This window comes from Sinohyriopsis cumingii, unplaced genomic scaffold (genome assembly GCF_028554795.1).
Source record: "Sinohyriopsis cumingii isolate HCF-2022 unplaced genomic scaffold, ASM2855479v2 utg001825l, whole genome shotgun sequence".
Taxonomy (NCBI): Eukaryota; Metazoa; Mollusca; class Bivalvia; order Unionida; family Unionidae; genus Sinohyriopsis; species Sinohyriopsis cumingii.
In genome coordinates this window covers 70,097-97,352 of record NW_028316064.1, presented here as the reverse complement: position 1 = coordinate 97,352, position 27,256 = coordinate 70,097, and the positions used below count along the sequence as shown (strand labels likewise).

The 27,256-nt window shown below is 33.0% G+C and overlaps 1 protein-coding gene across 5 annotated transcripts; it reads left to right on the top strand.

Annotated features, from left to right (window-relative positions):
- Positions 1-550: 550 nt before the first annotated feature.
- Positions 551-14,107, top strand: LOC149771476 (uncharacterized). Of its 5 annotated transcripts, none has more exons than XM_089948385.1 (7): positions 555-615; positions 1,422-1,566; positions 6,583-6,652; positions 8,112-8,345; positions 8,861-9,042; positions 10,310-11,625; positions 13,207-14,107. In XM_089948385.1, the coding sequence occupies exons 3-6, from the start codon at positions 6,601-6,603 to the stop codon at positions 11,606-11,608; spliced, it is 1,767 nt and encodes a 588-aa protein (XP_089804511.1). In that variant the 5' UTR covers positions 555-615; positions 1,422-1,566; positions 6,583-6,600; the 3' UTR covers positions 11,609-11,625; positions 13,207-14,107. The 5 variants fall into 5 exon arrangements, with proteins under 5 accessions (XP_089804509.1, XP_089804511.1, XP_089804510.1 ...); XM_089948384.1 differs by having other exon boundaries at positions 7,893-8,345; positions 13,568-14,107; XM_089948382.1 differs by having other exon boundaries at positions 7,893-8,345.
- The last annotated feature ends 13,149 nt before the right edge of the window (positions 14,108-27,256 follow it).

Here is a 27,256-nt window from a genome sequence, read left to right as displayed (position 1 = left end):
AGAAAAGAAAATTGATATTTATAGCACTGCAATTCTATTGTCTTTACCTGCAGTTCTCACATTTTGACACCTTACTGGAAAGCAGGACAGAGTTTTTATCAATAATTAACTGCCTACACATCGTCATACCTGTAGCCATATTTATCAAATTCGTCTTTGACAATCTCTGAAGATTTTAAGAAAGAACATGCTTAATACGTTTCACAATGAAAAAAATATTTCATCTTGAAGCAAGTAATAATAAGCTGATATAGTTGAACTCAAATTGAAAGTAAAACCTTTACACGAGCAATCAAATATACTATATATGGCAAATCACACTACGAATTAAAAGAAAATAACACGAGAAAAGAAAGTTAAGGATATTTGGCAAGTCACTGCCAATTACCAGGAATTGGATCGAGAAAAGAAACTGAGCCATATATGGCAATTTATTACGATTTACCAGGAATCAATTAAGGTAATGAGTATATATATATATATATATATATATATATATATATATATATATATATATATATATATATATATATATATATAACATGTGCCTGCCCATTTGCAAGCGAATCTGAGTTATAGGCAGGGTCGCAAGAAAGGCTGCATTTGAAGATCAAAGTAAGTAATTTTTCACGGCGTTTATTTTTTTCTCCTGATAAATACTATTATATGTTTGTGATAATCAGTTAAACCTTTATATGTTTTTGAACAATCTGGAATGGATAGTAATAATGATAAGAATGAGAGAGAGAGAGAGAGATAACTTAGCAAGTTTTATTTCCTAATTTAACACTTTTTGAACAAAATATATTACATGTTGAAAGACGCTTAGTAATCATTTTAAGAATGTTTCTAATAAAAGGGAAGCAGAACGGATTTTAACAATTCTACCTTGACCTATTTTATATCAAACAGAAAACATGTTTAAGGCTAATCAATATGGTCATTACAGCTGACAGGAATTTACACGTACGAAAGAACATAAATGTATGTAAAAAATCTGTACGATAGTTAGTCAGTTTTGTGACATAGTATATATATGGTGAATGGCCAGATGCAGGTGAGAATCGACGATTAGCAGGACCACAAATTAAGCTGATATTTGAAAATTAATTATTTGTTTGTGTTCAAATAGTTTTTGTATCTTTAATATATTTTTATTGTTTTCAATTTAATGACATGTTTGTATCTTTTAAACGTCCTGGTATGGTTAATAATGATGACAAGAATTAACATTAATATATGTTTATTTCGTACGTGTTTTATGTTTGGTATGTCATGGAATGTGATATTCTTTAGAGTCCAGAAGAATAAACGCTCTAGCCATCTATCTCACTCGGTCCTAAGTGTAACTTTTCTATTGTATAGAGAGATTATTGCATTGTGTTTTGTTAAATTAATTGTGTTTTCTTTATTCTTAAAAGTGCCGCCAACATATCCAGTGGCTTCAGCAATGACACACATGGCATTTTTAGATGTATGATAACATCTCGAATTGTTTCAGGATTTTATATTCTTTCAACTGATAATCTTTCTCCTTTGTATAGACCTCCCAGTCCTGCAATGTCGGTAATTGAAGTTTCCGTACTTATTCTTTTACAATTTGACGTTTACATAGCTGATGTTGTTACACTTTCCAAACTATCGCAGTTGAATCTTTATTAAGGTACACGAAAATTGTTCGAATAACATTTTAAATATGACAACTACAATATTGTTCTTTTGGAATGTTATATCCACCACTCAGCACATAATTATGATACTTGAACATTAATAGCTGAGTACTGCTCATGATGATACATATTTTAATATTAATGATTTACATTTGATGTTGTCTCGTTATCTAAAGTACGATATGAATCGATCTTTACATATTTGTAGGTACAAATATGTGTAATTGTGCATTGGAAACCCAATCGACTTAGCTTATCATATGCTAACGATTAACAGTAATAAAAACTGGAGCTTATATGTTCCAAATCTGTCACATAATTTATTTTAAAAACCCTGTGACAAAGTTGGCACGTATAATGGTACCAAATAGGCATTACAATGACAAGAGCGTTTTCCCCATGCTATTCTGGTGGTTCTTGGATCAGAGCTGGTTCGTTACACATGTACTAGGATGCTTTTATATCCTCAGTTTACTGTTGGGAAAGCGGATATAAATTTGTTTCGGTGACCTGTGCCAGAGCGAACTCAACAATTATGACATCAATAATAGCATAGCCTACTTTAGAAATAAATACATTTCTTGAAAGAATTATCAAGCTTATCGATGTTGACTCGGTGCACAGTAATTGATACAAGTATTAGAGGATGGCATTAAGCATTTTGAAAATTAGTTCCACATTAAATGAAATAAACTTTTAAAACAAAATCTTCCATGTGATAAAAGTGATATTTCTGTAATAAAAGATAATATTGAATAATGGCCGTTTGATGTGTATTAGATGTAGGAGGTGGTTTGATTATATTTTTGATATAAGTTTTGTAATCACATGTTGTTGCCATGGAAACAGTGTGTTAAGAACATCTCAACGAAGACATGCACATTTTTCATCTTTTCCATGTATTTCTCACTGATTCTGTATATCCATAAACTATTCACACAGCTTGAAGTGACATTATTTATTCTGATTATTTGTCTGGTACAAAGTTAAACAAAACATGAAGATAAAAAAAAGGAATATATTTAACGTAAATTGTTCGTATATTTACCTATATTAATCTGCTATATTTCAAGTACGATAGCTTTAGCCACATATAATATCTGAGTTTGTTGTTTTGTGAGTATTATTTGGGTTGTTGTTTAATAATTTTGGTAAACAAGGGGACTAGTCATTGCTGCTTCACTGTTGTCTATATCTTATCAGAAAAACACCAAGCCATTTTGATTTAGGTTTAATCTGGAAGATTACAAGGACTCAGAGTCTGATCGATTAAATACAATAAAACAAGTGTGAATATTATACCACAAATAGTGTTATCAAGCCCAGGTTGATATTCATTCCATACAACAAAGTAATGCGACAGTTTAAAAATCAATAAATTTGTACTTGAAAAGCGAAATACGCATTCATTAACACTTGACAGAGAACTGCTATACATTAAAGATCCACCTGTAATTTTTCACGTGTAGTGTTAGCTTGCAGGAAGAAGGTCATTTTGAGGTTTGATCATAGCTAAACAGGTCTAAACTTCTACTCTAATTTGCAAAGTGTACAACACTACCGATATCCAACCCCACATCCATTTCATGTATTACAACATCTCTAATTGTGTAGACAAAGCTTTAGAACCTGTGCAGGAACACACTCGAGAGTCGTTTATTAGACTAAAATAGAACTATATAAACATAATTAATGCAGGAGAGTTTCATTTCTATATTGAATAGCAGGGATAGACAAAGAGTCAAAATATGTGTCATCCCAATATGTCATATACACATATTTTCTAGGGGTTAAAAAGCATTTAATATTTTTATAATCAAGAAATACGTTTTAATTGTAAATTGTCTGACATTAATGACATGAATAACATGAATGACCATACAACAATCAAAGATAAAAGTATTAAAAACACAAATGCCGCTCGTGATCTTCACTGATACATTTTTTTATATTTTTTATACTAAGGAATAATGTATTGAAACTAAATAAAAAATCTTCATCATATTTTATATATAGGGAAATATGTCTCTTTGCTTGAGCACGTAACTATTTGATCGAACTATGCTTTATTTTATTAATGTCATTGTCGTATCCTGCAAGATAGAGTTTAGTCTAAAATTGCCATAATCATGTCAAATTTAATTTTAGCTTAGAATTTTAAAAAGCGAAGAAAACTTTAATTATAACCCTGTACTATTTTGGACACCTCTGAATTTCGAACAGGGGTGCTAAATAATAAATCGATACACTCATTATCTTAAATTATAAACTCTGTTACAATCTCTAGTGGACAAAAATGCAAACAAACAGGATACGTATTCCGCATCTTTGAAGTACAAATAATCCTAATAGATTCATTTTTTTAAACCAAGGACATATTTCGGAAACAATCAATAATGCAACCAGTTCTACACAAGTCATCCCACATCACTTGTATGCATGGTAATTTAATAATAGTCTTTAGTCTTAAATTCAAAAACTAATTGTTTTAAAAAATATCACGCATACTATAATTCGACATTAAACAAATATGTGTTAATATGTCCGTGTGTGGGTGTGTGTGATGACATCAACTTATTTTGGAGAAAATCTAATTAGTTATCACCGACAATAATTTTTTAATATAGCCTCTAAAATGTTCTCAAAAAAGAGGTTTGGCAAACTAGAATGTATAAACTTAGCCGTTCAACAGGAGATTCTTCATAATGATATATAGCTTGGGTATTATGTCAGTAAAGACACTAAGGTATCAGACGTGTGCTATTTAATTTTTCTTTTACGATGTTAAATGGCCACAGATGATATCACTTTGCTCACGACAGATCTGATTTCTACAATCTTTTGAGAGAAAAAAATCTGTTTTCTCTTGTTTGGGTGAATAAACTATTGAAAGTTCCTGTACGTACTATAACATATGACCAATTGTTTTCATCAGATTTCGTAACATTCAGACTATCATTAGACAGCTTGTTAAGACATTAATACATTGCATGTAATTCACAACTGCATTTACAGTTACATTTTACTGACACAAGCTTTAAACGAAATACATTTATTACGTTACACAGCTTAGAGTAGCACGTGTACATATGAAAGGTGGACAATTAATGCGTGACTAAGGGATAAATGTAAAAATGTATATGTAACAACGGGTTTATAATATATCCCAGTGAAGAGCAACCAGTTCAAACTAAACTGACTACATATCAGAGCGTACTAAACTACAGATCAAGGTTTTTTCACAACTGTATATTCCATTGACGTCAAACAAGTTAGCTAAAGAATGCATAGAATACGTAATAGGTTTCATTAAACATAATGGTTCGCATTCGACAAAAGATATTGTTTCCTGATAAATATAGACCCCAGTCGAGATAAACAAGTCATAATAACGATAAATGAACTGCATAATAGATGTCAATGAAATATCAATCATGTTTCTCTGACAAGTATATATCTAGGTCTAGTTCTAATATGTTGACAGCTTATTAAAAGCATCAAGTTCAAATAACCTCTAAAACCGATCATTTTTATGATGGCATTATAGGAGTGCTGACAATATACAATATTTAAATACCTCCAAAGTTTAATAGGTTGAAACATACAAAAGCTACACATCTACAAAGCCGAAGATATGGAAACAGAAGTCACCATAAATATGGCCATATTTAAGTTGTCATAATGTCCTGTTAATACATTTGGTTGAAAACAGTTAGGTACTTCAAAATGCAATCAAGACATAACATTGATTTACTAACAGCAAGTCAACGCCTAAAACATAATAAAGGAAACTAGAATTTTCGTTACCTTTCAACATACATACTTGTCTAATAAGGATAATGTACAAATATTATACCCTAAAATGCTAGAGAGTAGAGTCACTTTAACATACATGACATACATACATACATACATACGAACACACAGAAATAGATACATACATACATACACAGATACATACATACATACATGCATACATACATACATATATTACCCTAAAATGCTAGAGAGTAGAGTCACTTATACATACATGCATATATAAATACATACATAAATACATACATATTTACATACATAAATACATACATACATACATACATAAAAATACATGCATACATTTACTTACATACAGACATGCATAAACATACATACATGCATGCGTACATGCATGCATGCATACATACATGCATACATGCATATATGGATACATCCATCCATCCATCCATACATACATACTTACGTACGTACGTAAGTACATACATACATACATAAGTACATACATATATACGAACACACATAACTACATACATACATACATACATACATACATACATACATACATACAAACATACATACATACATACATAGATTACCGGTAATATTGTTTATGCGGGTAACTGAAAGTAAGGGAAATACATTGATCTAATAATTACTTGAAATATATCATGTGGATACAATCACTGCTGTCCTCTGAGTTGGTTTGATGAGTATTTTGTTCACTCAATATCCCATGCTACAGGCCATGAACACTGTCGTTTATTTAAAGCATTTTTAATTCTTTACAATGAATTATTTATGAATTGCAAAGTAATAAGCGGTACATCATCATCTTTTGTTGCACTGGGGAAGAGTAAACTTCCTGCAATAAAGTCATATCTATCGTAAGTCCCAAATGTTTTAGTTTCTTACAATACTTTATTTCTGACGATTCAAGTGCAATACTACAATTACCAGTCAGACGATTATAAGTTTAAGGATCAATTTAAAATCGGTTAAAATTGCTTCACTGGCTATTTTTATATTATTAGATAATGTTTGCCGCTTTAATTTGCCTTTTGTACCGAACAAAATGTATTGTTGTATGCTTAACTTTATCTCATAATTTTGCATAAATTTAATACGATCATTTCAGTCTCTGAAGATTCTGTAGATGGACACTATTTATAGATTAACTGGATATCGGGAAGATAAGCGCTCTACTCGTAAGTATTTTGAAATATTAGCATTTTAAAATTACCATCGTTTATAATAAGATATATCAGGCTCCACTCTTAAGCCAATACGTGACCTTTATTTGTTTTGCTTTGTCCGACCGAATCGTACTTTTGACTGTAATGTGATGATATAAAATTATGTCTTATTATCCATATATAGCGCACTAGTGCACATTTACTTAGGAAAATTAGTTTAAATACAGGGCTAATTATTAAAGAGAAAGAGAATATAAACTGCCTTTGGCAGCAGCTATTAAATATACACTACTAAACATAAATATATTATATTAAATGAAACACGAACAAACATCTTTAGATATCTTATTTGATAAGGTTTATTTTAGTATAGTTGTGGGCAGTCTAATGTTTTAAAAATCTTGTAAGCGTTACCACATCAAAACTGTATATGTCAATATAGGGTATCATGAAATAATAATAATATCAAAATATCGGGTACAAAATTGACATAATTATTTGCAATTCCAGATATATTTCTTTTATCACTATCATGGGAAAAAAAACATCGCTTCAGTTAATAAATATCAATCAAATGAACATGACTTCAAAATTATTGAAAGAAACGCTTTTACTTTGTATCTTCTTCTATCCATAATTTTCACACGCCATATTTAAGAGATAAAACGTACCGTGACGTTAGTGATGATCCTGAACACTTCTACTCAACATTTATTCTTTAAAATTTCGTTTATGTTTTCAGAAAGCAATAACATCTCTCCGTCTCACATTAGACATGACTTATCAAACATCAAGTTTATATCTTTCTGAAATATGAACCATCTTTCCTCATTACGATAATACATTTGCATTTGCTAAAAATGAAGTTATATAACCTTATGCTATCATTGATCTCTAACGAATCAAAAGACAAGAATGGCAAATAATTCAATTAATCTCATATATATATATATATATATATATATATATATATATATATATATATATATATATATATATATATATATATATATATACCCGCACGTATCCATGCTTGCTTATATCTGTCGATCCATCTTTACATGCAAACATTCACACCGGCTCATCAATATTACATACACACATATACACACTGTATCTCTATATCTATCTCAGCCTAACTGCGATTTTCATGCAATTAAAAAGTACAACAGACTGAGTCATGAAGCCTGGAATAAAAAGTGTCATTTTCACTCTAGTCCTTTCCGATTTAAGTGAATGAACATTTTTTCAGAGCCGAAGAAGAAATTAAAAACCGATGACACTTATCAAAAACAACCAGGGATCCCCCAGATGATTGAATGTTTCTCGAATTCGATCACTTTAGTGTGGATTAAGCCAGAGTGTTCCGAAAATAGCATCCATTACTACGAATTAAAGTACAAAATCATAGATGACAAGCGATGGTTATCTGTAACAACGCCAGATAATTCGAGTTCTTTTCGTGTTGAAGGTATGAGGAGCAATACACGCTATGAATTCAAAGTGCGTGCAATATTTGACGACGATGAGGAGGGACCATTCAGTGAAACCAACAAAGAAATCATGACCAAGCAATCTATATCAAAAGCTATTCTACATGAAGCTCTGAAAGTTAAGGATAATCATCCAGCAACGTACAAGCTTATATTGAAAGATGATAAAAAATCTGTAAATTCCAAAGCCAAAACAAGGAGGTGTATTTTCGGTAAGGCTTTTTAAACTGCTTTATTTCAACAATACTTAATGCAAGATCCGGTTTTGTGTATTTAGGGGCAAACAATTGGGAACAAATCCTATAAGTTCATTTTTCCACACAAAATATATTAGATTCTTAATATTCAATTGGAAGTTGTTTCTGAAATATGGAGGAATAAACATTTACTAGATCTTAGAGATATATGTGCCGAGTAAATAAATCTATAAGTGGTCAATATCATTCAGATAATAATGGATACATGTATGTATGTACATATGGATAGATAATGTCGGAAATATGAAAAGAAAACACTAATACGTGCTACATAATTCAGAATTTGCCTATAAAAAAATGATAATTTGGAACCTTTGCACTCCAGAGATCTACCAGTTATTTATATAGTAAGTAGCTAGTTGATATATACATATTTTGTTTGTCTGTATTCATCGCCTATCGTATAAGACAATCTTCACAATGCATGAATACAACGTTAAGTTGAGTATATTACATATATTACTGTGTAGGAGCTGCACCCAAATGTAACCTTAATGAGAAGACAATAATGGTCGTGGGTGCGACTGGGTCTGGAAAAAGTACCCTAATAGATGGGATTGTGAATTATGTCTTGGATGTTGAATGGAAGGATGACTGGCGATTTACTATCATCGACCTCAAAGACGCGGAGGAAAAGAAGAAAAACGATCAGGTGATTCACTAAAACTTGCTTATCTTGATCGAAAACTAATTCAGGGCTAATCAAAATCGCAAAATATTATATGTATTATTTGTACGATCTGATTTTCAGTTGAAATGTAATCCTTGATCCATTCTGCCCGTTTCAGATCTCGTTTATATACGTATTACTATCACTATAATAATGCTACTTTTAAAAAAAAACCATTGGTAGTGCACTTACCGTCTGCCATATGGAAGAACAATGTGTCCTATAGTTGGATATTGAATAAGAGCAATCCGCTTTATACCTTCCTTGTCCCTTAGAAAAACAGTATGGAGTCCGATTCTGGGAAAACAAGACAACCTACAGGTAATGAAACAAAGCATAAACTCTTATAATTAGATTTTAAGGCTTGTAATTTGATTCTAAAATTCTTATTTTCTGACTTCATATTTGCCCGCCTCAAATAAACTAATGTTCACCTCAGTGACATACTATAATGTTGTACTTTTATTCCTAAATTTATATTTCTGATTTTATATTAATCCATAAGATATGCGTGCTTTTTGCACCATGCCGATGTCAAGTGGTGCAAAACCGTCAGATGTGAAGACCAACTTGACAATTTCTTAAACGAAGAGAACACGATTTGTTTATATTCATTTATAGCATGTATATTGTCTAAATCTACTGATCTTCAGTTTTTAAAAATGGAAAATATCTCTACGAACTCAAAACATGGTTTGATATTTGTAAACGCATGCGTGTATTTCGACAATATATTTTATATATGCACTGAGAAAAAAGTACCAGTAGCAAAGTATGATCAGGATAGCTATCACCACTTGTGCTCCAAACGATCCCATTGCCATAAGATGTAAACTGGCATGTCTGATCAAAAGACAGTTATATTTTCAGATATTCTTTGTTAATCTAGGTCTGTATGAACTCCCAAATTATATATAGTTTTAAGTAATCTCATAAAAAATTGTCCTTAATTTGGCCCAGTACTTGTACATGTTGTTATTTATTTGGCATACAGAGTTTTGGTAACTAGTTAGTATTTGGCCATTTTATTAAGTGGATACTAGATTAGGGACTTGTTTGCAGTCGTCCTTAACAAGCGTTGTCACTCGCTCTTTCGTATCAGATTGGAAATACAAACTTATCGCGAAATACATAGGAAAAATAATTGTAAGGAGTTGATATGAAATTCAAATCATCATTTACTTTTGACACATGAGACTACCTTAATGGTTGTTTATTTCACCATTTATATATATGTGTGTGCGTTCAGAGCGAGTCCCAAACTGAGTGGATTACATGCTACACCATTCACAGCAGACCAGGAAGCCGACTCAAGTACACCTTAAACATCATAGACACTCCAGGATTTGGGGATACTAGAGGATTTGAAAGAGACCAAGCTATCGTCGAACAAATAAGACTCTTCTTCACATCTCCTCCTCCAAAGGGAATTTATGCGTTGGACGCAGTGTGTTTTGTGACACAAGCACCATTGGCAAGACTTACACCGCATCAAAAGTACATATTCGACTCAGTGCTTTCTTTATTTGGGAAGGATATATCAAAGAACATATTTGTACTGGTAACCTTTGCTGATGGTAATGAACCGCCAGTAAAACAGGCATTAGAAGCTGCTGAAGTACCATTTCAGAGAACATTCAAATTCAATAATTCGGCGCTCTTTGCCAGTACAAATTACTCAGAAGAAGCAAGATTTGGACAGATGTTCTGGGACATGGGAAGAGAAAGTTTCAACATCTTCTTTACTGAGCTTGGGAAAACCGAAACCAGAAGTCTTCAGCTCACAGCAGATGTATTACAGACACGCAAACAGCTTGAAGCTACAATTGAAGGATTGCAGCCACAGATTATGGAAGGTTTAAATGCGATTAATACAATTAAGCAGGAGAAAAGAGTTGTTGAACAACACAAGGCAGACATCATAGCCAACAAAGAGTTTGAGTATGAAGTTGAGGAAATTCATCAGAGGAAAATAACCCTAACCGTGGGAGAATATGTAACAAATTGTTTGACATGTAACAGAACATGTCATTATCCATGTGGCATTCCAAATGATGACGGAAAGAAAGAGTGTGCAGCTATGAATAAATCTGGCTACTGTACCAACTGTCCCAGGAACTGTATATGGTCACAACATGTTAATAACCAACATCGCTTTGAATTCTACCCACAAAAGATTAAACGAACATCTGAAGATTTGAAGAGAAAGTATGACATCGCTCAAGACAAAGAAAGAGAGCATTCTATTTATTTGCAGACGGTGAAGGCAAAGTTTGATCAGGTTGGCAGGAATGTTTTTGCATTGATCAAGCGTGTACGAGATTGCATCCTTGAATTACAAGAGAAAGCCTTAAAACAGAATCCTCTGACCCAAGTAGAATACATTGAACTACTAATCGACGGGGAGAAAAGAGAAGCCAAATATGGATGGCAAAAGCGAGTTGAGATGTTGGAGACATTTAAGAAGCGGGCAGAGCTATTGACGAACATACCTAATCAAGAATATAAGCCATGGACTGATGAAGAAGTTGAATTACTGCTTCAATAATCTGAAGATTATGAAGGGTGAGCAATCGATAATCAGTATTACATATATAAGTACTTCATTGTTTGGCATAGGTTCAAACCACAATGGGGGAAGATTCGGCATGAAACGGTTTTACTAATCGAACACCCATCAAAATGTGTAATATAAAATGCATTGTGTTAACCATACCGTGAGAACTGCACAACGGCTTGGCATTATATTTCAACATTTGGCAAAGTATAAATAATATTTAACAAAAATGAAATTTCGGACAATGCCTTTCGGTATATCAGGCGAATATGTTCTACTTGTTTAAAATGAATTACAATATCATAACTGTGTATTACTTTTATGAAATAGTTAACTTACAGCAATCTGCGCACTAATGGGAATGAATAAGAGTGGGATATCAGTGCTTTCAAAGAATATGTATTTATATTTAATGTATATTTCTAGCAAATGAATAACATGTATTGTATCGTTGTTCTGATATGCGGTTCTAATCGTAAATAAAGTAATTAAAGCTAATATACAAATGAAAGCAATTAATCATGTGAACTGGTATATACTTATAAAGTGAGAATGTAGTTTCCCCATTCAACTGCTAATTCAACCTCCAGTCATCTATATTTAATTATTCCAACAGGAGCATTAATCGTTTGAACTTATGCATATAACTGATCCTTAATATTGTTCCTTTTCATAGAGTCTAATCGTTGTTCAATAGCTTTACTTACCCGAGCGGATCTGCTTCTTACGCGGAGGCAGAAATATGTCGGACTATATATCAGAATTAATTTGCAATTGTTCGACCCGCAAAATTTTTTAAGAGATGTTTTCATCTTATATCTTCAAGGCATCACATTTTATCAAGAACTGAACGATACAGTTTACACGTTCCATTCCTGTGGACAATTTGCAGCTAATGCAAAGTTCGATTATTCGAATGCGCTTCCGCCTCATGAGCAAATCAAGATCTCGTCAAGCATGAAGTGCAGTAGCAGATATTTTACATATATATTAAGCAAACTTTATAAACAAACCGTGATTTAAAGGACAGAAAAGATTGTTTTGCCTTTCAGCTCTCGATTCCGTACATTCGGTTGTTCTAAAAAACGAATGCCATTTAAAAAATATAGCATAATTGACTATAATCATTGTGAAATTCCCATGTTATAAACTTTGACACAAATGGTAGAATAGCTTTTATTATAATTATATCCCAATCAAAGATTTGAAAACATTGTTGACATAAATCTAGGTGTCAGAGACAAATATTATACATGTTAAATATGCTTATGTTGTAATATTTTAAATACAAAATATATACATCTGCATCCACATACATGCTTACATACATACATACATACATACATACATACATACATGCATGCATGCATGCATACATACACACGTACATTCATATATAAAAAATATTTACATATATATATATATATATATATATATATATATATATATATATATATATATATAGAAACCTATCTCCCTAACTATTAAATCATATGTTCAGCACTAGAAATCATAATCAGGGGGTGGAGGGGGTGTAAGACAACAATCAATATTTGCTGTATTACATTTTACAAACTCGATATTTTCAGGTTATAATTATGGAGTAAAAAATACCAAAGTTTCATACGTCGTACGCTACCAAGCAGGCTATCCACACACTACAAACCTTTACGACTTTCACATTGATCTGACAGCGAGTGGTCCAAGGAGATCAAGAACACCAAACGCTTGAAACTTCTTCATCAGCAGAGTATATTTACTGAGCTTTGTGATACCTGCCATAACTTAACTTACTGTGTTAAACAGGGTAATTTACCATTTGTGTATGAAACACGTTTTGTTTTGTTGTGTTGTTTCTTTGTTTTTCTTTTACATGAATGACTGACAGACCAGATAATAGTCAGCGCCATATTAAACTAAACTCGTTTTTATTATATTTGTCCATTTTAGGGATGGGGCAAAAACAAGACTCGGAGAAAAGGGCAAACAACATTTATTTGTGTCTAAATTTAAACATCATGGTGACAACGTTTCCTCAGGATTACAACCGTCATTTTGTTTGAAAGGACGGTCGTAATTATTTTGCATGCAAATTCATTATTATAATACAAAGACCCCATAAGGAAGTTTACAGAGGACATGTTTGGCGCTTTGGATTATAAGTATTGCATAATATTCTTTGGTGAGATTGATTTAGATGATGACTGAATATGGAACTAATGTTTGCCAGCAAAACTAAGGTTACCACACCACCGAAACCCACATCAAAGACGTAAACGATAAAAACAACGAAAACAACCAAGGCTGACACTTTTCTGGTCACGACTCAAAAACAAATTTCAGCTTGAATATTGCGTCTTGATAGGTATTGCCTTCCAGTTACTAAGCAGTAGGACCCAGTTCGATTGTTAAGGCATTAATTTGCTGACTCCAACAAAATCCACACAGCTCCTTGTATGCATATGATGAATATACATATTGAAAAGGTAATTTAATTTCTGTTTCAAAGGGAATGTAGATGTGTATCCCAGATTATGGGTTTATTTGTCTAAAAGCAAAGTTACTAAATGGAATTGATATCCCCGGTAATCATGGTAGATGCGCATTATAAATTAATGCATACGTGCGAATAGTTCTAAGGTTAGAGCATGTTTTTTTTTTTAATTTGTTCAGAAATAGATATTTTAAGTTGTTAACGGAACGTTCGAAATGTTCAAATCTAAAATATATTCAGCGACATTCAGTAACGCTCTGTTAAGTTAGGTTTGCAGCTTCTAATTCCGAGCAATCTTTGTTACATGTTGCTGAATATAAATAATATAAAAACAAATTGCCCACCCATCCAGAAACCAACATTATGACCACCTTTACCCGCCCATCCCCCAAAAATAGCAGGAAACGCACACGAAACAAAACCTTAGGCAGGGTTAATCGGAACTCTAAGCAACCTGTAGTGGATCATTTTTTTAATAGTCAATCCATCTTAAGGCAAGATTTATTCCATACCATTTCAAAAACAGATAAACGAAGCTGAAATATTCTACAATTGTTGATGTATGTTTGCTCTACAGTACTTGAAATATTTTGATTAATGTACCTGCACACACGTTTCACTGCTTTCGGGTTCATAGATTAATATTTGTCGTCCTCTGTATAATTCAATGTGGGAGTTTTTTGTTCACTTGTTTAATGATTACATGCTTAATGCATAATGAAACTCTAACTTGAAATCGTGGTTATTTGTTTCAATCAATAACTGTCAAATATTTATCAAGTTGATTACACTCAAAGCGGGTGAAATATCCTTTAAGACTGCTTGTTTAAAGATTTATTTGTACAAAGGTTTGGTTGGAAGAACGTCTAAAAACGATTATGCTTAAAACAGTTGATTGCTTAACATATATGACAAATTAACTTGCTTGTAGAGCAGGGTAAGTAATATCAGTTGTTAGAGGATTTTTATTTATATATGTGACAGGAAGGATCTCTGATAATAAAGTAGCGTCCTGAAACAAAGTGTTTTTATACTAACCCTTGTCAGTCTTGGTGGAAAATATAATATAGTATTAATTCAAGATCAATAATCACTTTTACTGAAGTAAATTGTGGCGGATACATTCTGGAAAATGTAAAGACAATAATGCCCTCACTCTGTAATGACAGTGGTGCATCTTGGATACAACATTTACGGACCTCACAAAGAGTATTATTTTAATAAATATGCAAAATTTAAAAGAAACATCTATCAAAACAAAAACGATACAGTATGTTTAAAACTTTAAACCTTCGTTATAAGAACATTATAAAAGGAAACATGGTAAAATTCTGTAATAGATACACCAAATAATTTATAATAAATTATGAACTGTTTCTGAAATATATAATTACTGACGATGAAGACCATTCAAAAGTCGGAAGCATAGATGAGGAAGGTGTATGGTTTAAAAAGGTTTAAAAAGGTATTTGGGAAAATTTTGAGAACGTTAGTGAGACTGGAGCCAGGCAGAATACTTTGACTAATTATGGATATCATTAAATATATGCCTGTCAATCATGTACGCGTCCCAGGAATGTTATCGAGAACCTAGTTCATGTTTAAATGGACATTTTCCACTCTATTTTAGATCTTATGAGATATATGTGGGTAGATGCCCTGATTTCATTCCCTATGGAAAAATGGATTTGCAGGAAGCCACTTTGATAGAGACTTAGGGTCTGTTTTTTAACAGGGGATAGCTAAATGAAACGACATTGTATCAAAACCTACCTGGAATATAGGGATTAGTGGACTATTTATTATTTCATTCATAGCCGCTACGACGTAGTTTTGGAATATTGATTCTGAGAGCGGGTGTGCTCAGAATTTTAATCGAACATAGCTGTCTAAATTGCCATACACTGCTGGGAATGGTGAGATGAAACTCAGACTAATTCCAAACCCAACTTTACATTAGCTCAAAACACGCATACCAAATTTTCACCAAAGAAAATTTCCAATCGTTCCTTAAGAATCACACTTAACTCATATTCTTTAAACACGACATAGACAATAGTGTTTTTCTACCATCTCACTGAAAAAACTCTAAGAAGAGTAACGTGAAAGACACATTATATTCACGCCGCTTGTTAATAATCCACTATGCAGACACTAGCACAGCATATATGACTCCAGATCGTATTGCCTAGTTGGTCTGAACACTTAATGAATTGAAATATAATAAATTCCTCAATGGATATCATAAAAATTGCACAAATATCCACTTGGTTGGGGCGGGGCGAAATGAGCCATTTTTGTTAGTTCGCAAGCAAAGACTTCAACTGGCTCAACCTGTAGGCAGCACGTAATAAGCATGCGTTATTGCCTTTTGTCTATATATTATAGACAGAAAGACTAATTTCGTCTTCAGGAAGGGCTGGATTCGGGTGGTAATAGGGCTTCGATTCATATAAATTATGAGATCGAGGAACGAATTCGACGTATAAGTGAGAATTCCCTTCTCCAGGTAGATTTCAGTGAAATCGATTTACGATTGCACTGTGCATGCAAAGAGGAAAATACAATTTAAGAAAGTGTTATGTATAAATATTGTCTCATATAAGACATAATTACACATATATTTAAGACACCGTCAACTTCAAAATGTGCAATATCTCAACTTTTTTTTGAAAAAACAAATTAAACAAAAGCATAATCTTTCTAAAATGTTTAATTCCAAATTTAGTTCCAGTCCATGAAATCCTTCAAACAAAAACTAATTTCCTGATGAAAGTATCTAAACATATTCGGACAGGAGTGGCGGCTCTTTTATTCGTTAGAAGCCTCGAATGTTTCTTAACTTATTTTGACTGGTAATTGTTTTACAGGGAATTAAAAGCTGGCATATTAACGTTTTATATTCTTTCTCTTGGATCGTTTACATTTATACGACATTACATTAAATTTTACAAGAATTTCTCGTCTTTCTTGCCTTTTATATAAAGGAATGGCTAACTGTCGTTTTCAAAGTTGAGTGGGATCATCGTCAACGTTAATGGAAAGGTTTAATAACGCTGACGAATTTTATTAAATAAAGGTCAAATTATACCTTAACATACGAACAAACAAAGCAATGAAATTGTATTTATGATAAAGTAAAAACTGAGTGACTTTTAAAGAAAGATCATTTAAGAAATATATTTGGTATCAGCTGCATACGACATAAAAATACACATTGAATAAAAATCTAATAAGAAAAGCAAAAAATCAAATCAAACAGTGTTATTTAGCTGTCAAAGCCTGCCTGTGAAACTATACTCAAACGAATATACTTTACCAAAGTGTTATCTGACTCGACAAACACTAATGATGTCGCTTAAGGAACATTGAATGATATGCCTGGATTTTAACAATAGAGGATCACAAAACGTATCCATCAATATGATGAAACCTTACTTTAAAGGAATACTTACAACGTTGTGACTAGTTTGATTACTTACCGCTTACTTAATTGCAATTATGTAGGATTAATAATGTTTGCATCCATCTGAATGTTCATCCAAACATATATTATCCAGACTTTTGTTTTCGATATTAAATTCTAAAACCACTTAAGATATCTATATCAAAATTGGCACTCATGTTTCGCTATGTGACCAGTGGTCCCTTTATATATCAAAATTAATCAATTTTCACAGCGTTGATGTTTTTACATTTTGTATATACTTTTATCCAGTATTTAATCTTTTATTTACATGAAAACTTTAAAGTCATTTAACGTTATCTCCATCGAAATTGTTACATATCTTAGACTAATGACATAGTTGTGGTATTTGCTTTTTTGGAATTCTCCATTTCGATGTATGCTTTATGCTTTCTTCATTCATTATATATCCACCGTTCATAAGTTCAGTTCTGGAACAGAACTCATGATGGCTCTCATTTCTTTTTTAAATTTGAACTTTCCATACTACATTAGTCTTTGACATGACATTGTAGCAGACATTTTGCAAATTTGGGAGAAGTCGAAGAAGCATCTTAACATATGTTGTATTTTCAGTATTGAACACTAGCAGATGGGTATTATTATCGCCAGGTCAGTCTGTCTGTCTTTCTACCCATGAGCACCTTCTTTCACTATCATATCCTGCAATATATTTCAATCAAACCTGGTACATATAGCAGACATTGTTTTTGAAGTATCTTGTATTACTTAGATTTGTACTCATTCAATATATTTTCTATTTTCATAAAATGCGATACCTGTGTATTCAGGTTAATTGCCAGATAATATTTTATATGTAGTTTAATGGAGAGTACTACATCACAACGTACTTCTAATGTGAGTCTTTTACATAAGTGGGGGATCGGAAGAGGGATATTGCCATCTTGATGAATCTTGTCAAAAATACTTTCATTACATTGGAATGTAATAAATTCACTCCAGAAAAGGTGTCATAAGGAGTGCAATACTTTATTGCTGAATAAATTATAAATAATTATGTTCTATACGACTGGATCGCTCTAACATTTTATCTCTCTTAAAGCGGAGGATTAGATCAGGATTCATATGAAATCGATGATTTAATATATGCACGTCACGTAAATGCAGCCAAGCGTAGCATTTGCTTTGATCATTTATTTATTACAAATTATTTATAGTTACTTCAGTATTATTTGCATTAAGTTTGTCTTTAATGATTGAGACGTGTTTATACACACGTAGAAAGAATTACCTTACCTATCCATCCACGTGTTATATACCATTACATGATTACAAATGTTGTTATTATGTGCCAGAGATGCACATACATTGCAAATACAACTGTCATGTCTCATACAAATTTTATAAGCACTAATTCAAATTTGTCCCATACACATTTTATAAGCACTAATTCAAATTTGTCCCATACACATTTTATAAGCACTAATTCAAATTTGTGCATACACATTTTATAAGCACTAATTCAAATTTGTCCCATACACATTTTATAAGCACTAATTCAAATTTGTCCCATACACATTTTATAAACACTAATTCAAATTTGTCCCATACACATTTTATAAGCACTAATTCAAATTTGTGCCATACACATTTTATAAGCACTAATTCAAATTTGTGCCATACACATTTTATAAGCACTAATTCAAATTTGTGCCATACACATTTTATAAGCACTAATCCAAATTTGTCCCATACACATTTTATAAGCACTAATCCAAATTTGTCTCATACACATTTTATAAGCACTAATCCAAATTTGTCCCATACACATTTTATAAGCACTAATCCAAATTTGTCCCATACACATTTTATAAGCACTAATTCAAATTTGTCCCATACACATTTTATAAGCACTAATTCAAATTTGTGCCATACACATTTTATAAGCACTAATTCAAAAAAATGCATACACATTTTATAAGCACTAATTCAAATTTGTCCCATACACATTTTATAAACACTAATTCAAATTTGTCCCATACACATTTTATAAGCACTAATCCAAATTTGTGCCATACACATTTTATAAGCACTAATTCAAATTTGTGCCATACACATTTTATAAGCACTAATTCAAATTTGTGCCATACACATTTTATAAGCACTAATCCAAATTTGTCCCATACACATTTTATAAGCACTAATCCAAATTTGTCTCATACACATTTTATAAGCACTAATCCAAATTTGTCCCATACACATTTTATAAGCACTAATTCAAATTTGTCTCATACACATTTTATAAGCACTAATTCAAATTTGTCCCATACACATTTTATAAGCACTAATTCAAATTTGTCCCATACACATTTTATAAGCACTAATTCAAATTTTTCCCATTCACATTTGATAAGCACTAATCGGTTTTAAAAGAGTTCAGAGCAACTTTGTTTCAAAATCACAGTCATAGTTTAGAGAGTTACTTGAATATTGACAAGATCTGTGTCATGTTTCGGAAACTACTGTTGCTATTAAAACAATTTATAGAAATCTACTCAAAAACCAATAAATAAAATGTAATCTGTACTACTATTATTTGCAACACGAATTTAGTAAAGTCGATATGAAATACATTTTTATCCTTTATAAACATAAAATATACAGTTATGACACAACGCCAATGAAAATGATTGGTTATTTGGAGGTCTTTTTTTCAAGAATGATTTAAGATAATTATATTTATTTGATTATTTGATATTATATTTGTTAGTAAATCATATTTTGCTGTTCTCTGAGTAAGGTAATCCAGACACAAAGATGAACACGACTAATATCAATGACATTGAATCAATGTGAAGCACACATCGAAGTCTTCTTAAACCACGATAACATAAAGAGCAATTGTGTTGGTGCAAATGATGATGTTCGGCTATTAAATATGACCACCGTTACAGACTCTAGAATAAGATATACAGAACACTTCTTCAAACATCTCTCAACTCAATTTGACCCAATATGACAGGAACCACATTAGATTAAAGGGATTTCAGCTTAATACAATGATGTCAATCCACAATCGAATAATTGTAGTTATTGATGAAAACATAAGACTGCCAAACTATTTTAAACAATCACCGATCATCGTTTGGACCAATTTTGAGAAAACTACACTCGCATGAAGAACCCTCAAGTTTGTACAAGAGATGTCAGTCTACCATCAAGTACTGGTTGTTATGGGGTTTAACGCCATTTTTCAGCACACGATAGGTTATGCATGGCGGCCAGTATTAATGGTGGAGGAAGAACCCGGGAAAACCCCGGGAAGAACCAACGACCCACGAGAAGCTATTGGTAAGTTTTCTCACATACCCGTATTGGCCGAATCCTAGACTCGAACCCACGCAGACAGAGGGGAGCTGGCAGTGATCCGTAACGGAGAGCGCTTTAGACCACTCCACAACTCGGGGCCCAACCATCAGGTATGGTAGCCATTTTTATGTGAAGTATTGAATGTATACAACAATCTTATTCCACAACAAGAAATACAAGGAAAAGAGGCATCCTGTCGTAAGTTAGGTGGAGCGTATAATAGTTTGCGTTGTATCTCTAGTTTAGATCTCGATCCCCCACAATTTTTGTTTAATTTGAGCCTTGTCATAATATACACTAAAATAGTGAAACACGTATGATATTCACTGTTACAAACATACAACACACATAAACATGATTGTATGATAATGCAAAATGAAAGTCAAAACAAACCCAAAACATGACAAATGATAGAAGGAACATGTGCTCTTCTTAACCTTCCTAGAAAAGGAATCTCACTGCTGGATAAACTGCAACATGTTTTAATGATCACATGAAACATAATACACGTTTACCTTTTTCTGTTTTTCAATTTGAAAATACTGTTATTAAAATTGGTTTGATGGCTTCTTGTCAAACACACTCAGAAATTTCGTTGGTGTGTGTGTATATATATATATATATATATATATATATATATATATATATAATATTTGAAATGGCACGTTTCGAAAATGTATTAGTGAGAAGTTATTTACATATCCCTTTTCTTCTTATTATGGACATACGTACATACAGACATACATAGATACATACATAAATACATACATAGATAAATGCATGCATGCATTTGTATGTACATTCGTCCGTACGTACTCGTTGTACATACCAAGACAAATAAAAGCAAAATTAACTGATCTCGATCCCTATTTGAATATGCCATTCGAACCGATGCAGATAATGTAAGAAAACTTTAGCTTTGTTTATGTCTTAAATCAACATTTTGTCAAATAGTATGTCGTGTCCTCTATTTCAAGGTTGAGGTCACTACAAACAAACATATGTCAGTGACCAGTATTTTTATCATTGATCATTTTCATCCTTGACTTTAACACTTACAGACACATGCTACTCAGGGTCACCATTGATAATACAATAGTCAGTTCAATAGTCAAGGTTGTTTAGTAGAGTAAGGTCATGGGACGGGTGTATCATCGTCGTTGAGTTGCTGACGTTAATTTTAAAGTTAAGTATTGATAGAATAATGATATTATATCTTTAAATGGTCTGCTGGAACCGATTCGGAATAAAGCAAGCCTGTATGTGGCTTATTTGTTTATATAGTATGCATCAATGGTAAAATGTTGCCTTAAAATTGCAATTAATGTTTCATCGACTTGTTTATCTATCACTGCGTTTTTGTCGTTAATGGGTATAATTGTTGGCATGTGCACTGAAAAATGGCTATGTGGTCTGCGTTTGTCTAATAAAGGGTCTTTTCAAACGTCGATTTGTCAACTTATATCATACAGCATATGTGTCCATTTCTCAATTTCTTTATGAAACGTCTACTGGACTCGGGAAGTTAAAGCGGTATTAGCATTAGCATTAGATAAAAAAAAAGGATCTTTATAAGCAATAATAAAAGTAATAATTTACATTGATTGTCTGAGGTGACGAGCTAGTCCACTTAGATGTCTAGCTTTATGTTTTAACTCATATTTATTTGTCTAGAAAAATAAATCATTACCTATTCGTCTCGAAATCAGAGTCCATATTATCTCATTCAAAACGACTAATTAAACTCTATTATTGTGTAACCTTACTAATATTCTTCGTTAAGTTTTTTGGTCTCTAGAAAAAAAGACATTTGTCAGAACTTGAGTTCGTGAATTAGGGAAACGTTTCGATTAGTTCCACAATGCGATACCTGCTCATTTAGTCTTCAAATTCGTTGCCTGTAGCACCAAAGCATATCACGAAAAATTATACACCACGAAAATAGTCATACACAGAACACAGAATAATTTGTGTACATCCAGTTCCTAAAAGATTCTAAACTAGGTCCCTAATGTAAGATGATAAAAAATGCATGTTTAATATTGAGATTAAAATGAACTGAAAATATTAGTGTTGCATAATGTCAGTCGATGTTGGCATTTGTTGAAATAAGTTCAGAAAGATAATTGATGAATTTTTCAGATTGATTTGGCACATACAAGTGCCACTGCTATTATTACATATACTTCAATAAACGATTTGTAATTATGATCTTATCACGAACAGTAAAAAAAATGTACGTTTAAAAATCCTTTTTTTATTAGCTCGAAGTAAAATCAAACTTCAAGCTCAAAGTCCTCATTTTTTTATTTTTGGCATTTCATCTCTTGCTTGTTATTATGTAGAGATATTCTTTTTCAATAATCGAATTTGTTAAAGTTTTTTATTTTCAAGGATTTGATAGTGAAATATAACGTTCTTTCACTTCCTCAGATCAAGATTTGTTCATAAGTATTAGTGAAAATGCGGACTAAAAGTCAACACACCTATCACACAGAATATCTCTCTATTTCTTGAATTACTTAGGTAACGTCCATTTGACTCGGGAATTTAAAGCATCATTAGAAAATAATTAAAATTAATGTTTTGAAGAAGAAGGAGAATGACAATTCTTTAAACACTGAATGTGAGTCGTAGAATGCTCTGCTTGCTCCACCCTATTTTGTAAGTTCACCTTCTTGTGCTCGGTGGTAAGCAGACACTCTTTTGGTCATCGTGACTGCTGAGAAATAGGATAAAACAATATAATAAACTTTCATAGAGAAAACATGAAACGGGTAAAGACAAAATATAAGGGAAACGCAGTAGAATGTTTTAGACCAATAGTTTGGAAAAAAATCCTACAAAATATAAGATTGTTGCCTAACGTAAGAGCGAAATAGCCGAAAATCTTACTCGACATGTATTTCATCATCATCATCATCAGTCTCATGACCTATTGTGGTTGTTGAGGCACTGTGCTGCTGAACATCTGACCAGTTCCCTCCACTTGTCTCGCTCATGTGCCAATGCCTGTGTCTCCGCAAAACTTTTCCTGGTCCATTCTGTGATGTTGTCAGTCCACTTTTTTCTCTGTCTACCTCTCCTTCTGCCACCCTGGACGCTGCCCTGCAGGACTGTTGTGGATAGACTGTTGGCTCTAGTGATATGGCCATACCATTTCAGCTTTCTCTTTTTGAAGGTGGTGAGGAGGTCCTCATATGGGCCTACTTCGCGCCTGATGGCGTTAACGCACTTCTTCATTTGTGATGTGGTCCATGTAAGAGATGCCAAGGATGGTTCTGTAGCATCTCATTTCAAGTGACTGGATTCTTCGTTGTAATTCTGCTGTCAGGGTCCATGCCTCACATGAGTACAAAAAGACTGAGATGACTAGAGCTCGCAATAGTCTGATTTTAGTTTTCAGACAGATATTCTTGTCTCTCCAGATGGGTCTTAGCTTTGACAAAGCTGCCATTGTTTGTGCTGCTCTTGACAAAATTTCTGCTCATGATTCCTCTTCAGTGATTATGGAACCAAGGTATTTGAACTGGCTCACTGTTTCCAGTTCATGTCCTCTGACTTTAATCTTGGCTGAGATTTGTTTGCCACTATTTGTCATCAGTTTTGTCTTCTCAGCGCTTATCTCCATGTCAAATCTGGAAGATGTTTTATCCAGGTTCTTCACTAAGGTGGCTAGCTCGTCTTCACTGCCTGCCAGCCCATCAATGTCGTCTGCAAAGCGGAGGTTGGTGATGTTACGCCCTCCAATGCTGACTGTCCCACAGGGCGACGTGTATTTGCTAAATTGCATAATCCCATGCTTTTATTTACATATTAGTCTGATTACCTCAAATAATAATACTGATGGAGATTATACAAATGATGAAATAGCTTTTATTCATTATGTAGAATTATATAATTGATCAGTAAAAAGGATTCATATAGAGTACATTTAAAATTCTTAATATGGCATCATGCATGGCCTGTCGTTCAGAAGTATGAATGGACTATATATTAAGGTAAATTCCATTTGATGAAAAGGTACTATTGTGAGAATTCACTGTGCACGGTTTCTTATTTATCATCTGGACTTGGTAGGTAGAATTTGCAGTGTATACATCTTCAAACAAAACAGCATTGATAATCCTATTTGATTCACCATTATTAATAGGGAGCTTTCCACTATATAACTATGCCATGCACAATAGGAAAAAACCAAGTGCAGGTAATTGTTTACAAACATATATCACAGACTGTGCTGAGTTTTAATGTCCATTCATCCTATTAAAAAGAAATTTGTAAAGTCAGGTGTGCCCACTTTAGCTACGAAACATTGTGTTGAGCTTGATGTGAATTATATTGCTAAATGTGTGCATAACATATATCTTATCTACATTGGATTGAACGTATAAATAAAGTGTTTGCTTCTGTAAATGATTATCCTTTGCTTATGTTTAATAATCTTCAGTTTTATCACTTCCTCAACTTCCTTATAAATCCAGGGTTTGCGTTCATGATCACGCATGTCCTTCCTGAATTATCCCTGCTTCTAAAATGTCTGACACATCTCGAATCGCTACTGCTATCTATACTTCACATTTTTCCCTTTGATGAGTATTCTACTTGGCCAATATGACTCTATTTTATGGTTTTCAGTCTTTATTCATGGATGAAATCTCGTACATATATGAAGATTGAAAACCTAAGTTGCCAACGCGATTATACCAAGAGTGCATGTTTTTGCAAAATATCATAAGACTTTATTTCGTCGTCTCCAGCGATGTCTTGTGCCATTGTTGTTATTCTTCTGATGTTGTTTCAACGTTTCGTGAGAAAAGTACAAAGTGGTTTTGAGTATTAATATCTTCTGTCCGAAGATGCAAAACCCACCGTCGTTCACAACCGTATAGTCACATTTTCCACCGTTATTTAGAACGGAACATGAAAGATAGCAGAAACATTTACATGGCAAACATAAAGTTCCATAGAGTACTTGACCTTGATGAGTTTCTACAACTTAATACTAAAACAGTATGTTTTCCACTTGTCTGTTTCATGCTGAATGACATGTTTCTCTTGCTTGATTGTACTAATTACGCGTAAACAGTTATGAATCCGTGCGTGCAGCTTTTGAACTATAGCTTCAAGCTGTGGTTGTGTTTGACATACCTCTGGGGTGAGAAGAAGATTTTGTGGCCTTCTGCTTTACCAAGTACAGTAACGAAAACATTGAAACGTTATTTTTCCCCATTTTCCAGAACATCTGGACGTTTTATGCATCTTCTTTGTTTTCTGTACTGAAAAAAGCGCTGAGTTGTTGAATTTAAATGCTTTCTCAAAGGGTACTTTTGCAGTTTCCAATCTATTTTTATGGATGGTTCATTATAGTCTACAAACGTTTTGAATTATGTTTTCCTTGATATATCTTTGCTAAAGATAAGAAGACTTGGCAAACGTTCATATGCTATAAAGCATACAGCTCCAGTGTCTGAATACCCTGCTGTGGCGGTGTTGTGAAACGTTTCTTTATCTGGTCAACGCGTATTAGCTTCATCGAGATAGGTTAGATGAATATTAAACTTGGAAACATATGAAAGCAACTGACCTCTTACATTTAGCAACTTGTCTACGTGTTACCCATCCTTATTAAGATTTATGTTATAAGTCTGAACGTCACATCGCAAAGGTATGCTAATCCGGATTACTGATGTTTATCTTCACCGGAACTCAAAGTCCATGAGGGTAGAATATCAATGTTGATAAATGAACACCGACGTCTTTGATATTTGTCCCCAGTAGAACTTATGCACAACCTGGGAACAATTGTTTACGAATATTTCACATTTAAAGTATCAACATCATTATTTACAACAGATGAAATTCTTTTCGAATGAATCAGCGTCGGTCGGGAGGGGTAGTTACCATTTTTGGCATTTGTGTCTATGATTATCATTACATATACCTGAAGAACCACATGATAACGATTTTGCAACAAAAATGTTAGTGGGACGTCGGGCCTGCCGACAGGAGATGCATACATTGATGATGGTTTTGTGCCTCTTGTCGACCGATATTTACGCGGCGAAAACATTACCAGATTGGTGCCTAACATTATGGCAATGTAGAATTAAATTAGTTGTACCCTCGCCTTATGTGTTAAACCATCTTTATAGTTTTCTTTCAATAACTGTTACCCGAGCAAATGCTCTTTTTGTTGAAAAATTGTCATGACATTTCTCGTTTCAATTGGGTCAACGATGATTTGACACATGTCTTGATAAATGTAACCGGAGTGGATATAACGGTTAAATTCGATCATCGTGGAACCAGTCCCGAATGATTTTTACAACTGATGGTGCATACATAG

Coding starts and splice junctions, on each gene's coding strand:
- LOC149771476 (XM_089948383.1), top strand. CDS start 6,601: ATGGACACTATTTATAGATTAACTGGATATCGGGAAGATAAGCGCTCT. Junction 6,653..7,892: donor GGAAGATAAGCGCTCTACTC/GTAAGTATTTTG, acceptor ACATTTTTTCAG/AGCCGAAGAAGAAATTAAAA. Junction 9,043..10,309: donor AAAAGAAGAAAAACGATCAG/GTGATTCACTAA, acceptor GTGTGCGTTCAG/AGCGAGTCCCAAACTGAGTG.